Raw genomic sequence first — 15,900 nt, 5'->3', positions numbered from 1 at the left:
CCTTTGTTTTAAGTTGCTGCTGCAGCTTAAGAAGCAAGGCTCATCGGAAGGAAGATTTTCATTAGTTGAGTCTCTCGCGTATTTCTTCAAATACTAGATGGATGAAACACAAGCAGACAGGTAATGAGACAGTAGACATGTTTGCAGAGACAGCAATACTCTTGCTACTGATTTTTATTCTAAGTAAGACAATATTCAGATGATGGTACATATTTCCATTCGAGTCCCCTGTGCCACCATGATAGTTGTGCTCATCCAAAGCCTGATTACATCAAAATGCACGAGGAGCATAAAGTGTGCATGTCAACATAGTGGGATTAAGATTGTATTATTCAGCATAGCTATTGACATGGCAGAAAATGGCACTCAAAGTAGAGCTTTGTTGGGTTAATATTGGAAACTTGCTGTGGATGTAAACAGTCATTATGTGAACAAGACAGCCTGAAGTCAAACATTTTCTATGGAAGCAGAACAAAAATTCAGCCTTATCATGGTGCAAAGTCCCATTTGTAGATTTCATTTGAAGTCTTTTGTCTTTTCTTCTCCTTTTGCTCTTTGTAGCAAGCGTCAGACATGTAGCACATATGTGGGAGCCGGTGGAAATGTTTAGATACAGCTTTTACCAAAAGATTTGTCCAAATCTCTGGTTCAATTGGTGTCTGAGGAAGATCGATGCACAAAAAAATAGCAAACAGAAGACAGATTTTCAGAAACTTTGGTAACATAAAAAAGGGTGGGCCAAGCTAATTAGAATGTTTCCTTTGTGAGTTTTGTAGTTATTGAAATTGACCAATCTTCAGCATCCTGCATTTGAGCTCTGACCCGTCACTTATTTGTCTCTCCAGAACGTTTTCCGCTGTTGTCAGTTTGCTCCTCATTTGCTGCGACATCATTAGTTTGCATCTATTGCATGTATTTAAATCATACGCTGATGTTTTCTGCACTTTTAGAGTGTTGACCATTCTGAGCGGCCATGAGAAAAATTATTTCAATGGCATCTTCATGTGAGGTTTTTGAGCAATCACTTTCAGTTGGACAATTATGCAGACTTAGCACAAGAGATTCGGCTCCGTGCGAAGCTTGGTGCAACTGATTTGGATTTGCGTTCTCATCTTCAGCTCTTCCAGCTGATATTTATATTTTGATATCCTGCATCACTCTCACTCCTCTCACCCACTCCATCCCTCACCCATCACCTATGCGATGATATGCTGTCTGGATCTGGAAGTGAAGTCTGAAATACTTCAGACTGGCTTGAATGCATCCTTCAACTACTCTCCATCCTTCAAGTCACTCTTCCAAGAGAGGGTGAATAATTCACAAGCAAGTTGCTTTAAAGATAAAGCTTATTTTTCCTCCTTATGCAATAAACTGGGGGACACAAGGCAGCAAGGAAAAAAAAAAGGATTCTGTAAAAATACTACTGACAAATTTATAAGGACATACTGCAAAGCTAACTCTATAAATGTTTTACTAAATCGCATAGTGGTTCTTGTATGGAAAGAAAAAACTAGAAGAAAGCCTCAAAGCTCAGTGGTAAGGCTGGTGTCCAGGATGGAGATTTATTTGCACAGGATTTCATAAAAAGAATGTTTTTACTAGAGTGCATGATAAAATATTATTCTTGCAATCCATTTATAACCACTGGTAACAAATCGCATTGGTTCGAATTTTTATTGTTCCATCCATTACTTATGAGTTCCCTAAATTTGAGTGTATAAAAAGAAATTTTCCAAGTTTAGCCAAACGCTATAACTGTAATAAACTGCAATAGCAACAATCCAGCATATATTTTTCAAACCAGGGCAAATACATAGACAACACTCTTTTGTTGTGTCCCTTCCTCCTTTGCACAAGGGAGGACTGAAAGTTTTATTCTCCCATTTCACATGTGACACCCCAGCGTTTACATTTAACGTCCATTTTCCATCTAATTCTCTGCTCTGGAGTCCTATTTGAGACATCATTTATGATTAGTCTGACTGTGAATTTCATGTTCTTTATAAAGCTGTAATTTTCTACCAAAGTGTCAGTTATTTTCCATTTTCCCAGTGTCATGCAGAGTTTCTCTCCTTTTCTACTTTCTCCTTATCAAAACCTTCTCATTTCCTTGATGAAAACGGTTGACTACGTCCTCCCATTTTGTTTTCCAAAAATAGTTACCGCTCTTATCTAGAAGCTGTTTGTCTCTCAAAATTGCTTCCTACCCCCCTGCAGTTCCCACGTACTACTTTTTGTTTCCCAAGGAACCCCTCTGGATAGCTTCTTGACTCAAAGTGTACAGTATATTTAAGAAGTTTCTATTTTTGCTTGGTAAATAAAATAACTAGTTTTCTTTTATTGGCTGAATTCAAAATAACACTGTATGAAATTATTCAGATTCAGGGCTTTGCTACAATACTATTTATTCATTTTGAGGGAAATACCGGAGCAAAAAAATTAAACACTCAATAAAGGTGCTCAGATATAATGGTTAACCTCAAAATAAGTATTTATACAATCAATATTTGGACCTCGTAAACAAGCTGTGAAAATATGCAAGCGGAAGTATTTTAATGTGAAATTGTTCAAAATAGGGTGCAGGTTAAGGAGCTAAGAACATAGAAGCTTTCTTTACTTTTGAAGAAGCTATGTTGCTCAGTCGCAGTTTCTCAATAAAGGTTGAAAAGAACAAAAAAATCCCTACATTTTCAGCTCCCATTGTACCAGTGTCAGTGTAAAGTAAAGTTGATGCTTGTGACTTCAGTCTACTGTAATGATTAGGACAAGAATGACAAGTTTGGGGGACAGCATTAACCCGAGGACTTTCACATGAGATTAGTCGCTCGAGTTCGACACTCGTCTCACTCATCATGTCAAAATCGCTAGTTTGTGATTCGTACAATGTTTCTCTTTGGCCCACCATCTGCATGCACTTTCCTAAATTGTAGAGCACTGAGCTCTCTTGGCCACCATAAGTTAAATTATCCTTCGTCCTCTCAGTCAAATGAGAGTGATTGTAACAACTTTAACTTGCAAGAATAAACTAATAAATCAAAATCTGTAAGACAAATCCACAGTTTTACCATCAAAGCAGCACAATTCGGACTGTAATTACAGTAATCTTGTGTTGTAGGAGTACTCAACTTTCCAAGAGAGCGGTGTGTTTAAAACTGTAAAATGCAAGTGAAAAAGGCAACAGCGTGCGGCGCTTAAATCCAGTGGAGAGAACAACCGGCCAGATGGGCTGAGACTGTCAGGGTCATAAAGCAGAATATTATCCTGATTGGGACTTGCTGGGAATCTCACACCTGTAATCCCTGAATCATAAGTAGTTGTATTGCTCTCCATTCAGGCTGAAGACAGCCATGGTTTGCTACTCCCTGCCTACTTCTAAAAATGTGATTAAAACTAAGAGAGGTTCATTTAGAGTTCATAACAAACTCTTTTCCTGGTGTTTTCATATGATCCCAGAGAAATTAACTGTGGCTATTAACACGCCAACATCCCACTTCATATGTTTCCCTTTGGATGGCTTTATATGTAGCAGCAGTGCCAGCAATTACAGCCCACAGTGCAGGTAAAGGGCTGTCTTTTCCCACAAGGTTGACAGAGCAGTAAGGCTCCAAGCTGAGAGAAATGGATTTCCCCACCGCCACACATTACCCATTACTCTAAATCACCCCCCTACTTCCTACTCCTCCTTTCATGCCCGACCTATGCTAACATCCATTGACCTGGAAAATATCTGGTGAGTCCAAGCCACCACGCTGGCCCTTGCATCGCTTGCAAACAGCAGAAATATTGAGCCAATTACAAGATTATTATCTGCTTGGTAGTGGCAGGGGCACACTGTTGGAGTGTATTTATGCCTGCCAGGGCTCCCAGCAGGAACAGGAAAAATGAATCAGTGGCTGGTGGGGGAGAAGTGGTCAACACTCATGCCCACTTGCCTCTGTGTTCTTACAACTCCCGTCAATTGACAGACTTTGGCTAGGATCCAAATCCTCTCTGAAAGGTCAAGGATAACACAGGGAAATGACCCAGTTGGAGCAGATCGCTTGTTAAGGTTTGACTCCTTTCTAATTCATTTCATGCCATCATATTATTCCTGCATCTGATTTACAGCAAAGAAGGCTTTTTGCTGCACTTAGACGTTTCTTGGCCTTCATATAATGGTCTGACATGAGTCACAGCCTGTACATGATGGCAGAGTTTGAGATGGTTTGCAAGTAAAACTCTTGATGCGTCAGACTCTTTATTTCAAAGTGGTTACTTTATAGACAAGCTTACAAAGGACGCATTGAGTGATGTACAGCCTGTTACTGTGTACATTGGATTTGATTTTTTAACAGGGAATAGAGCTGCCAGAGGGAGTCTTGGCACCGTTTTCCAGCTAGTTAGTTCCATATGAGAGGGATGACGTACAATTACAGCATGTGTAATGTTCTGTCATGTACACAAACTGTTTGTTTATGCTCTAAACATCTGAGTCATTCTTAATATTCTTGTTTGACTCCAGCATTTAAATGCATGCCAAAGCAGTGAATTAGATTTAAAGGGAAGCCCGGGTCATTTGCCGCGTTTCTTTTTTTCCAGTTTGGAGCTTGTTTCTTGACTGGATCCCGCTGCCTGTGTTTCATGCGTCAGTGTGCTTTGGGAGCCATATTTTAGCAGCACTATGAAGACACCAAAGCAGAATTGGGAATCGCAGTAAATCTTAAGCACTTGCACTTTTTGTCATCTGTTACATCACCCGTGGTACCACGACTACTTAAGTTTTCACTGGAAAGAGCTGCATACTTCTGCTGAGGAATGGAAAGAAATATCCCAGTGTAGGTCACTTACAGTAAAACTAAGTGCGTGTTGCTCATTTTTCCGTGTAAAAGTTAACATTTAAGTATCATACAACCCTGGTGTGAACTGGTCATGTTTTGATGTGACCTTTTCTTTAGAGGACATCACAAACCCACCAATTCAGAATGAATCATTAGCTGATAATGATAAATACCATTTTTAACAGCATTTCTGAACAATCAAATATTTATGCAATTAGGCTGTCAAGATGTGTTATGGGTAATGTAGGCAGCTGGGTTATGTGGGATAAAGGTATATATGTGCGCTGGTTCAAACTTGGAAAATTGGAAATTGGGGAAAAGGTAAATTATGGAATGAGAACTTGACTTTTCAACCTAACCAAGTATCCTGTATCAAAAATACGCTTTTTGTGAATTCTAACAAATCTTTAACCGCTTAAATACCGGCAGGAAATTCAGACAATCTAATGGTTTTAACTGTGAATAGACATCCTGCCTCCCCTGACATGCGTGTGTGGGAGACGCGGCTGCTCTGTATCACCAGTGAGGTAATGGAGCAAACAAATTGCAGTCTGGTTAAAATTATAAATGAGTTTCTAAGTAGCTACTTACTGGTACTCAACAGACTCAAACAAACCTAAGATAAACTTCTGCTCAGATGTGTGTCGGTTGGTGGGATAGCAGATGGTGAACCTAACCACCGAGAGTAGGGCGATCCGAATTTTTCAAAACTTTAAAAAGGATTTGGTTTTCATCTATACTTAGCACAAATACTTTAAGTGCATGCTTTCTGTTATGTAAAATTATACAGTTATGGTTACAATGAAATAGTGAAGTGGAAAATAATTTTTCCCCAGGGGTGCGGGTGGGATGGGGGAATCTGGACCATTAAGTAAAACATTCCATCCCATTATTCAGGGGAAAAAGAAGGGGAAAATCTTTTTTGTGTGTTTGGGAAATAAATTAGACAGGAGCATGAAAATAAGAGCTGAAAGAAATGATTTTTTAGGAAAATGAAAATTTGCAACAACAATGGTTAACTGCATCTGAAGTCAAGGACTGTGAGAGCCAACAAAACAATGAAAACACACAAAGTTAACACAGCTAAGTAAAAGCTCTCATCTAAAAGCTATGGAAAGAAATAAAAGGCTGTGCCCCCTGTGCACAACTAAATACATAAAGTTAACACTCCTGCTCCTCGTGAATCTAAGCGAATAGAAAGAACATGTGGATATGAATGCGCTCAAGCAAAATTAGGCTTGGCCTTGCTCCAGGCAGTCAAACCAGAAACGATTACTGCAGTACAGTTAGAACAAGTTTCACAAAAAAAGACAAGAACTCGTTGAAATTTCCCAAATGCCAGCAGCCCAGTTACAACCAGTACATTGATACAAAAACACACACAAAAAAGCAGCAGAGTAAATTACAGCTGCCCAGGGATGCAAGGATTGGTGGGGAAATCTAATCAGGGTGCAGGAGCAGGTACTGAGAGACAGACCCATGAAGGAGGACAGGTAACTGTGCAGGGGCTCTGTGTTTATTGCAGTGGTTAAGGAGAGAGGGTGCAGCAGGCTCTTACACTCATCTACATTTATAGACTCCATCATCTCACGATTAGTTTTTTTTTAAATTGTGTGTGTATGTTAGTACTGTGTTAAATTTGTCCGTACTGCAACACGACTTTAAGTTAAGAGTTCAGATGAGTGGAAATTAAATAAAAAATGATTTCTTCATGATAGAACATATAGTGTTTAACCACGATGTTTCTCACATGACAGCATTTCACAGATGCACCTGAAAGCATCCTCCCAATGACTACAAAATGTACAGCAAGCTGAACACACCAGTCGTTTACGTCTTCTATCCTCAAACGTACAAATATGTCTTCATGTTGTCTTGATCACAACATAGCACATACCTTCCTGACCCTGGGAATCTCCTTTGAGTTCCACTGCTGCGAGTGCATCAACCACAGAACAAGCGTGATGCACGCCATCAAAAATGGATGTTTCCCTCAGAACAGGCTCATTTCTTTTTCATAACTCAATAATGTTCTCTTTTGCACTCTGAAGTCAAAGGCTGTTTTGAAAGTCAAGTTGTTCCCAGATCAGCATGATCCCAGTGCAGGCAGGAAGACAGGCAGGCGGACTACCTGCACGCTGACATCTGGGAACCCCAGTTTATCAATAATTAGTCTCTGTTCTTTTCATCATTGACTTGTCAGTTTAGGAGTTAATGTAATCCCAGATGACGTTGGATTTGTTTTAAAGTACACTCATATAGCCTCACTCTGGGCTGTTTGTGTGATGAGGCGGAACATATGTGAGAGGACGGGAGTTTTGTCCATGTTCCTCTTTACACAGCTGTGAAAGAGGTCGCAGACACTGTGAGGACTCTTGCGGTCAGGCGACGGTCAGTGTTGCAGGGGGATGTTGAGACATTGGTGCACCTGTGTTGACACTGTTCCTCTTATCGACCACTTCCTTCCTGTTCCTCTTGTGCTGACCTCATGAACTGTTCTACAAGGAGAAGATCCACTCAGCACTCAGCCACAAAGACAGGATATGTTCTGACACTGGCCTGAAGGTATTGATGTGAAGCTTTTAGATCCGTTTCACTTCGTGTACTGTACTCAAACCGTCTTAAATCCTGGAACAAAACTGGCAAAAACAGACTGTCATGTGAAAAAGAAAGTACATCCCCTTTCAATTCTGAGACTTTAAATATCAGGGCACAATTTAAAAGAAATCATTGAGTCCTTATTAAGTCTTAGAATTAACTCAAGACAATTTCAGATGAACAGTAACACATGAAAAAATTACACTTTGTCTTCAATGATTTAACAAAACCTAAAACAGAATGTTGTAGCAGTGGGTAAAAAACTAAGTACACCCTTACTGCTTACATATGAATAAAGAGGATAAGAAGCCACTTGGTGCTGCTAAAGAAAAGCGATTTATCATCAGTGTTTGTTGGTCTGGAACATTAAGGTGTGTTAATTCAGTGCCATGAAAGAGAAACATCAGTGGCAATCTTAAAGGAGCATTTGTTGCTGATCATCAATTATGGGAAGTGTTATAAAGTCGTTTCCAAACAAGCCTAGTGGTGGAGGATTGATGATTTTGGCCTGTTTCGCAGCTGGAGGCTGGAGGCTGAGGCAGCTTGTAGTCAGTGAGTCGACCATTAATCAATTAATAATACAAACTTTAAAATGTGCAACGCAGAGCACTTTACAAGAAAAAAGCAACAGAAACAAAAGAAGGGAACATCTCCACACCACCTGACACGTGGAACCATACAGGTGTGATGAAGTTCAAGACAAAAAAGCAAAGGAAACGTTGTCCTCGCTCTATGAGTGAACGCTGAAAACTGGAGTAAGTAAATAAACATGACCATGAACAGCTAAAGCTTGACTGAGACTGGGTCGTGCAACAGATCCTCAATACAGCAGCAAACCTACCGAATGTCTCAAAAAGAAAAGAATCAGGGTGTTGCACCAGTTCAAAGTCCAGACGTCAAAGTGATTGAAATGAGACCGTAAGGGAGCTGTGCATAAAAGAAAGCCCACAAAATGAACTGAAACGCCATAAACTGAAATTGTACAGAACATTGCACAGAAGGGTGAGCCCAAATTCCTCCACGATGATGAGAGAGACTGATAACAACGCAAAAGGTGGTTCTAGAAGCCATTGAATCGTGTGATGTACTTAGTTTTTCATGTAATGCTTCTGCATTAAATCAAACTACTTAAATTAAGTTGGTGGTCATCATGTGCTGATGCATTAAACCTTAAGTATTAAAAGAAGACTTAAGTGGGAAAAACTAGAGCACTTTTGACGTTAGCTGTTTTGTTATAACTTCAAAGTTAGCTCTGATTTAAAGCCCTGTTGCAGAGGGAGGAGGTGCGTCAGCCAAGATGTGGTTGATGTTGTCAAAGCCTGTTTGAACCCAACCCATCACATTTTTCTAAACAATTTTCAGTCAAATGTGAAGGCTACGAAAACTAGGAAATGCTCAACAATGATGAGGACCAAGACAATTAGGTACATAGTAGGTGAATTTTGGGGTGTATAAATACAGGGATTGCTGATAATACACAGGTGAGACAGAAAACTGGTGAACTAAAGGGGTATCAAATGCATTGAAATGTGACAGCAAAGGCTATAGACCGAGCTCGGTGTTGTATTCAAACTGCAGATGGAGTTTGAGTGGTTGGCTGTCTCAAGAAAACATCCCACTTTAGAGTGAGAAGCCCTCGCCTCGCATCCTGTTGCATCATCCCAAACCTTTAGCCACCATTCTTTGTTGTGTGTAAACTACCACACAACCTCAGTCTCAGTGGCGTCAGGTCAGATAATGCTGTTATTTGTATGATGCTGTCTTGCAGGTGTCAGTGCCAGAGGAGGAGAAGCTTGTGTGTATCAGTCTGTGGGGTAATTACTGACACTGTTGGGGGAGATTCTAAAGTGAAACCAGGCATCACATTCATCAAGAAAACCAGTGTCTTTTAGACATGTGCTCCGTTAGTGTAAAGCTTAGCCACAGCAAACAATCGGAGCCCTCTCATTTAGTGCCATGTATGTTAAACGGAGCGTGATTGTATACCACTCTCAGAGCAAGGAAGAAGAACTGCCTGTCACTCTTACTCACGGGCTTCGCTGTGATGGCATGTGCTGCCATTGCATGGCCCTGTGAAAAACTAATCAGGTGATGAGAAGTCTTGAGAATTTCCTGTCCCTATGGTCTCAGTGGTTCCGTCACAGGTGGGAAACTTTTTGTCCACCCTGGGAACAGCCAGGGCCACTTAGCTGGTGCCAATCCTCGCTTTATGCAGCACCAGGCAAGCAGATGAATAATTGACGCTTGCATTCTGTACTTTGGTGAATTTTAAAGCTGTATTCTGCAGAGACTCTAAATGGCAGAGGGAGGGCATGTTAATCATTCATGGGCTGCTTTTACCCACTTTACTTAAGGTCACTGTCCTGACGGCAGAGGCGAATGGGAAAGGAGGAGTGGTAGGAGAGGACATGAAAGGAAGCTAAGATCATTTTTTCAATTTAAATTTACACGTAAATGTCACAAGCTGAGAGTTTGCTTCAGTTGAACTGAAAGTGGCTGTAACTTTAATCCTCAGGCTTTAATTACATTGTGATGAACACATTTAGATGATCAATCTGTCTACACTATGTTCTCGAGTAATTTTCCAATTCATGCTTGAAATAAACAATGTTACACCACAGGTACAGTTTGAAAGGAGGAAAAATATTCCTCAATATCCACAAGAAGAAAATTTCCTGAGAAAAGACAATCGGGCAATCATCATTAAGGTGCCTCAAGTTTCATTATTTCATCACTGAATGAAAACAACCTTCTTTCAAATGCCCCCAAGGGAGATTCTTTCTTGATTTCATAACCACATGACACTTCTACCTCCAGAGGCAAGCCTTAATGTGGTGCCGCTTTCATCAACGTTAACATAACAGAAATCAAATAAATAAACTACCGTGAGTAGACCGTTCTCAATTTTATTCCAGGTTGATAGGATTTGATGAAAGGATTCAACGTCTTTGATAAAGCAGGAGGTCCTACAGTTGCAATCCTTCTTGTAAAAGTGGCTGTATGACTGTGACAGCTGCTGCTATGCTTCAGTCAGGAGTGAAGATCAAATATCTCACGTCCCTTTTTTCTCCTTTGGTTCTTCTTCTTCAGAGACCTGATGCCGAAGACCCTGGAGGGCCAGATCACCATGGAGAAAACCCCCAGCTACTTTGTGACCAGAGAGGCTCCAGCGAGGATATCCGCCATGTCCAGGGACACTAAGTTAATCGTTGTCGTGAGGGACCCCGTCACTAGAGCCATCTCTGACTACACACAGACACTGTCAAAGAAGCCTGACATTCCCTCCTTTGAGAGCCTCACCTTCAAAAACAGGACTACGGGGCTCATCGACACCTCGTGGAGCGCCATCCAGATAGGCATCTACGCCAAGCACCTGGACAACTGGCTGCAGTACTTCCCCATGGACCAGATCCTGTTTGTTAGCGGCGAGCGATTGATCAGCGACCCGGCCGGAGAGCTGGGCCGCGTGCAGGACTTCTTAGGCCTCAAGAGGATCATCACAGACAAACACTTTTACTTCAACCAGACCAAGGGATTCCCGTGCCTCAAGAAAGCAGAGGGCAGCAGCAAGCCGCACTGCCTGGGAAAAACCAAAGGGCGAACCCATCCGAACATTGATCCTGAGGTGGTGCAGAGGCTACGGGACTTCTACAGGCCCTTCAACATGAAGTTCTACCAGATGACAGGGCGTTTTTTTGGATGGGATGACTGAATGTCTTTCTGTCTTTGATAGTGAAGAGTACCAGAAATAATGGAACAGAGTCTTTGGGTCACACATGATGGAGCGAGAATCTCTGCTTTTGAGGATAAAGTTTTATTATTATGAGAATAAAGTTATAACTGAAATAAAATAGTCATAATGTTTGTAGAAACAAGTAACTAATTAATAAATTTGTAAGAATGAAGAATAATTTATATTTTGGCAAAAAAAAGAAGTAATTAATGACCTTTGTTTCTGCTGACTTACATATAATTCAACCCAATATACAGAATATACCCTTATTGTTCAATGTAAAGAAAAATATTTTTATTTATTCTTTTTTTTTTGTATGGATGAACTTTACTTCAGCAGTGAAAGAGGCAAATGTTTCTCTTCATCAGAAAGTCTGTTAAACCAAATAACGGCATTGAGGCACTTAATCAAAATGTATGATATTAATCACATGAAATACATTCACTAGCACTAAACTAATTGAGCCTCATCAATAAATTATCCTCGCTTAGCTTTCGGCTCAGTGTTTTTGCCAGTTGAGAAAGTAATCCTGTGCCTAAATATTTGTGTTCATTTCTATCATTTCCATGTGTAATGCTGCCTTTAGGGCAGGTATTCTTTTGCTTATAATTATTGATTAGTTTATTTCAAATTTCAACATTGTTCTCATGATGCTATCATTTTTATGGAAATCATAATATCTCTCTTTTTTTGCCAAAATATCTCGGTTTTTACTCTGATTAGTAACTAAGCTTTATTCTCATAAGATAGGGACTTTTTACTCAAACTTTTTATATTATTCTCAGTCTTATTTTCTAACCATCAGTGTTCCTACCACTCCGTTCTCGACACTAACCTTAAGCAATACATGGCTGTTACAGGAGAGGGAAAAGGCCCAATCTCCGCACAGTCACTCCTCAGATATGCAATATTTCTCTGTTCCATTTTCCATCATCGGAGCTTCTTCTAATCCACGCTCACTTTCCACAAGGATTTGAGTTACATCCCAGTGCACTATCTGCAGAAACCTTTTTTTTCTCAGTTTAAAAGTCCTTGGATGTAAAGCAGAGATTACTATATACAGTGCTTCTTAAAGAGATTGAGTCAAATCTGGGGATTTTGATAAAAACCCTTACTGAGTGAGTTAATGCCATATTTTGAACATACATAGCTGCTTTCACATTTTAACGTGTTTCTAGGCAGAATTATAAGATAAGGATAAAAATATCTGTATTTTTTAAATGTATTTATTCAGAAAGTGCATAAGCAGTAAGTTTGTCTGTATTTTGAATAACTCCTCAGCGATTGTTTGTTCTTTTGGTTATTATTATGCTTTAGAGTTTTGTTTCATGCTGTACATTAAATCACCTCAATTTCAAGTCATTTATATAAGTATACATTTGATATACAGGGAGGAATGTGGGACAGAAACATTTCACTTGGCCTTCAGTTCCAGAGCTGTGACTTTGTTATTTCAAGGGTCGTTTCACCACCTTCAGTTAATGAAGCTACAGGCACTCACTGTTATTTAAGCAACATCAACTCCTGTGGAGGGAAGAGACCTCCAAAAGGCCTTCCTAAACTGTGACTCAAAATTCCTCGAAATGCCTCCCGTTGAATGCAATACACTTGGTGTCACTGGCCTTCCTTGCCCGAGGCAAAGATGTGTGGAGCTACGTTTTAAAACCAGAGTGCATGTCAACGATGGCTGAGTTGTGTTCCTAATTTTCAACTACTTGTAGTGTGAGCCACTTTGTTAAAGCAGAAATGCCTGAAAAGATGCAGAATTAGGAGTGTTTTTTGGTGTGTGTGCGTCCAAAAAGGAGGTTTCTAGGTGGAGGATTGCAGTATGGACTGTTTAGATTGTTGTTTTTTAAAAAACTGTTATGTTTTTAAGGCACTCCTTGAATAAAATATGCTATAAATGAATATTGATCGATGTATTGTTTTGTTTTTTTCATTTCCAATGAGTCTATGTCGAAAAGCAGCCTAAAAGGATACCATATCCACAACATTTAAGTCATTACAGTGCTGCTCACTCATCTCACAATCTCAGCTGCCTGCAGAACCATAACAGTCCTCGGCTGCTCCCCTCCTATCTCCTCCCTTACACCTTGACATATTGTCTCTGCTTATCTCTGTCCAGCCTCCAGGGCAGAGTGTCAAAGGAGGCAGTGAGGATTTTACAGGGTGCTGGCAGTCTAAAAGCTTTATTTTGGGTGTGCTAACACTTCCTTAGCAACTGGAAGAGTAAGGTACAAGCTTTTTTACAGAGAAGTGTCAAGGAATCTCGAATAGCACTCGTGTATCTTGCATTCAAAGAGGCATTTAGTCTTCATATGGCTAAGCATATATTCCAGTGCAGTAGAGGGCTATGACATCGTCTGCTAGAGCCCACAGCAGCCCACGCAATAGGCTGGTCAACACACAACTAACATCTGGTAACTTCCAAATAACGATGAGGATGGTGTATCCAAAAGATAAAAATATAGTTAACAAAGCTGCTTTAGTTGTAGTATGAACATACAGCGAAGTGGAAAACTGAACCATTGTCCACTGCAAGAAAGTCAACAATTCACCTGATCTGTCCAGCATATGCGACCAGGCGGGCATCATCATCAGCCGCATTAAAAACTCATTCGATTCCGGGGAACACCTTTCAGTTTAATTTGGTCTGGGTCTGTGCAGCACCAGTCAAAAGTGCTTCCAGATTTTTGGCTTGTACTGTGCATTGTCCGCAGAGTTTTAAGGAAAATTTTGCAGAGAATAGATTTATTTCTGATTTACTCACAGTAGTTGTTAAAGTGTTGTCGAACGTTTAAATTTATGGAAAATGGACTGCTTATATATAGCTTTTCTAGTCTTGTTGACTACTTAATGCGCTCTCACTAGCCACATTCACCCATTCACACACACATCCGTACATTTCTTAGTTTTTGTTTTGTACTGCAATGCTTTTTCTCTTTGTCATACACACACTTACACATCAATGAATGCATCAGAGGTGATGGATGGTTTAGCGTTTCACTCAAGGACATTTTGACACACGGTGAGGTGCATCCAGGTACCGAAGCACCGAACTTCAGATTAACAGACAGTTGCTTTTCCTCCTGAAGCACAGCCTCCAAAATATATGTTGATGCCTGTCAAATGATCATCACACAGCCAACATGCTCTGTCACATGATTTTGTGTATGAACAGCACATTACATTGTACCTAAAGGAGCTGTCTTTTTCTTCTCCCTCGTGTCTGTCTTCATTTTTCTCTTCAGAGCACCTGCTTGTTTTCTTAGCTCTTGACCTTTTCCTCCCGCAGACTGCCGACTGATTCAAAAAGCTGCAATGACTGGCTCTTAACTGATGAACTTTGATGAGAGGGGGAGACCTGTTGAAAGTCTACAACTTTTTTATGTTTGTGCTGACTGCCAACGTGCTGAAATGATGTTAAGAACATAAGAACCTGCACAAATCCATGGGAGCAGGGGGAAATGGAGGCTGATGTACATTTGTTGACTTGTTCAATTTGCTTGTTATTCCTCCCTGAGTGGGTCAGCAGGGCCTTCTCAGTGACGGTACCTCACAGTAATAAACAGAGACAGTTTTCATCCTTATGCTCAATTCTCTGAAGGGCAGCTATGAAAGAGAAAATGGAACGGCAACATGTGCTGGGAGACGACAAACAGACCACCCTTGTCAGAGTGCATTCATCTCAGTATCAACAGCACAATCCAAGGCAAAACTTGAGGCTTGTCTATTGGGGGGGGGGGGGGGGGGGAGACTATGTTCAAGTTTTTTCCAACTTTTTTTGTAAGAGCAGGGTGAGCTATTGAAGAAAGATTTCTGGTGGCCTTGCAGAGCTCTTTTTTTCACTTGCTCTTTCTTCTTATTTTTCCGCTTTCATATTCAAAGATTATAGCATTTTATGATTAGATACAGGAGCACCTGTGTGGAGTCACCTGTGCACAATTAGCACCCACTCATAACGCTCTAAGTCCAGCTAAGCCCCCGAAACCTTCTGTAATCCTGGGTCCTCTTTCCACACATGCAACTCTGAGGCTGTTTTTGCACAGCTAGTTGTTACAGATGCATAAAAAAAGATGGTTGGACTGTATGATAACAACAGCAAGCACCTTGGAAAACGGGTCTGAGCATGAGTGTGCGTGCTTGTGCATGCAAAGTGCCCTGAGCGTCATAGCCCATGTAAAATGATGAAGTAAAGGGATTAAAGAAAGATCGCTTTGAAGAGCAGAGCAGCAGTGAGAGCATTTGCACACACCCAGAATAATTGTCCATCTTTCTAAATGTGCACCCAACCATGCCCATTGCAGATGTGGCTTCACAGTGTGTCATAGGGAATCACTTGGAAATACACACAGACCCTCTGATTTCGAGCACGATCGCCAACCACTTCTGCCCTGCGGAGGAACAAGGAGAGGAACAGACCTCTGTTTTCACAAGTTCCTATAAGAGAAGCCCTTAATCCCTGGCCTAGTCTGAGCAAATATCTCCACTTGGCACGCTCCGCACAGAGCCCTAATCAAAACAGCCAAGAGGGTGACTAAGTCGTCTTTTCAGGTTCAAGTTTGCTTTAACTATCATGGACTCTCTATCTTAAATAGAGATCTTGAAACTACAAAACAGAATTTCAAACATCTTTATAGCGCAGTGGTTGAGGAGACGGTCATTATGAAAGAGAAAATACACCTTCTTAATGTCTGACATATCAAAACATAATGATAATAATAATTTAAAGAATTAAAGAAAAAAATCATC

The 15,900-nt window shown here is 40.5% G+C and overlaps 2 protein-coding genes across 2 annotated transcripts in view; both read left to right on the top strand.

Annotated features, from left to right (window-relative positions):
- Positions 1 to 13,048, top strand: part of LOC140278435 (heparan sulfate glucosamine 3-O-sulfotransferase 3A1-like) — a 33,054-nt gene extending 20,006 nt beyond the window's left edge. The window contains exon 2 of the mRNA XM_072373439.1: positions 10,506 to 13,048. Coding sequence (XP_072229540.1) covers positions 10,506 to 11,127 — 622 coding nt within the window. The 3' untranslated portion in view covers positions 11,128 to 13,048. The remainder of the gene's footprint in view (positions 1 to 10,505) is intronic.
- cdc42ep4b (CDC42 effector protein (Rho GTPase binding) 4b) overlaps positions 1 to 15,570 on the top strand; it is a 319,915-nt gene extending 304,345 nt beyond the window's left edge. Inside the window, exon 3 of the transcript XR_011909186.1 lies at positions 15,558 to 15,570. The gene's annotated coding sequence lies outside the window, so the exon portion shown is untranslated. The remainder of the gene's footprint in view (positions 1 to 15,557) is intronic.
- Positions 15,571 to 15,900: the final 330 nt, after the last annotated feature.

The sequence above is a fragment of the Leuresthes tenuis genome, unplaced genomic scaffold, assembly GCF_036924035.1.
Source record: "Leuresthes tenuis unplaced genomic scaffold, fLeuTen1.0.hap1 SCAF_20, whole genome shotgun sequence".
NCBI classification, from domain to species: Eukaryota; Metazoa; Chordata; class Actinopteri; order Atheriniformes; family Atherinopsidae; genus Leuresthes; species Leuresthes tenuis.
Note: the sequence above shows the minus strand (reverse complement) of the source record. Positions and strands in the feature narration are given on the sequence as shown.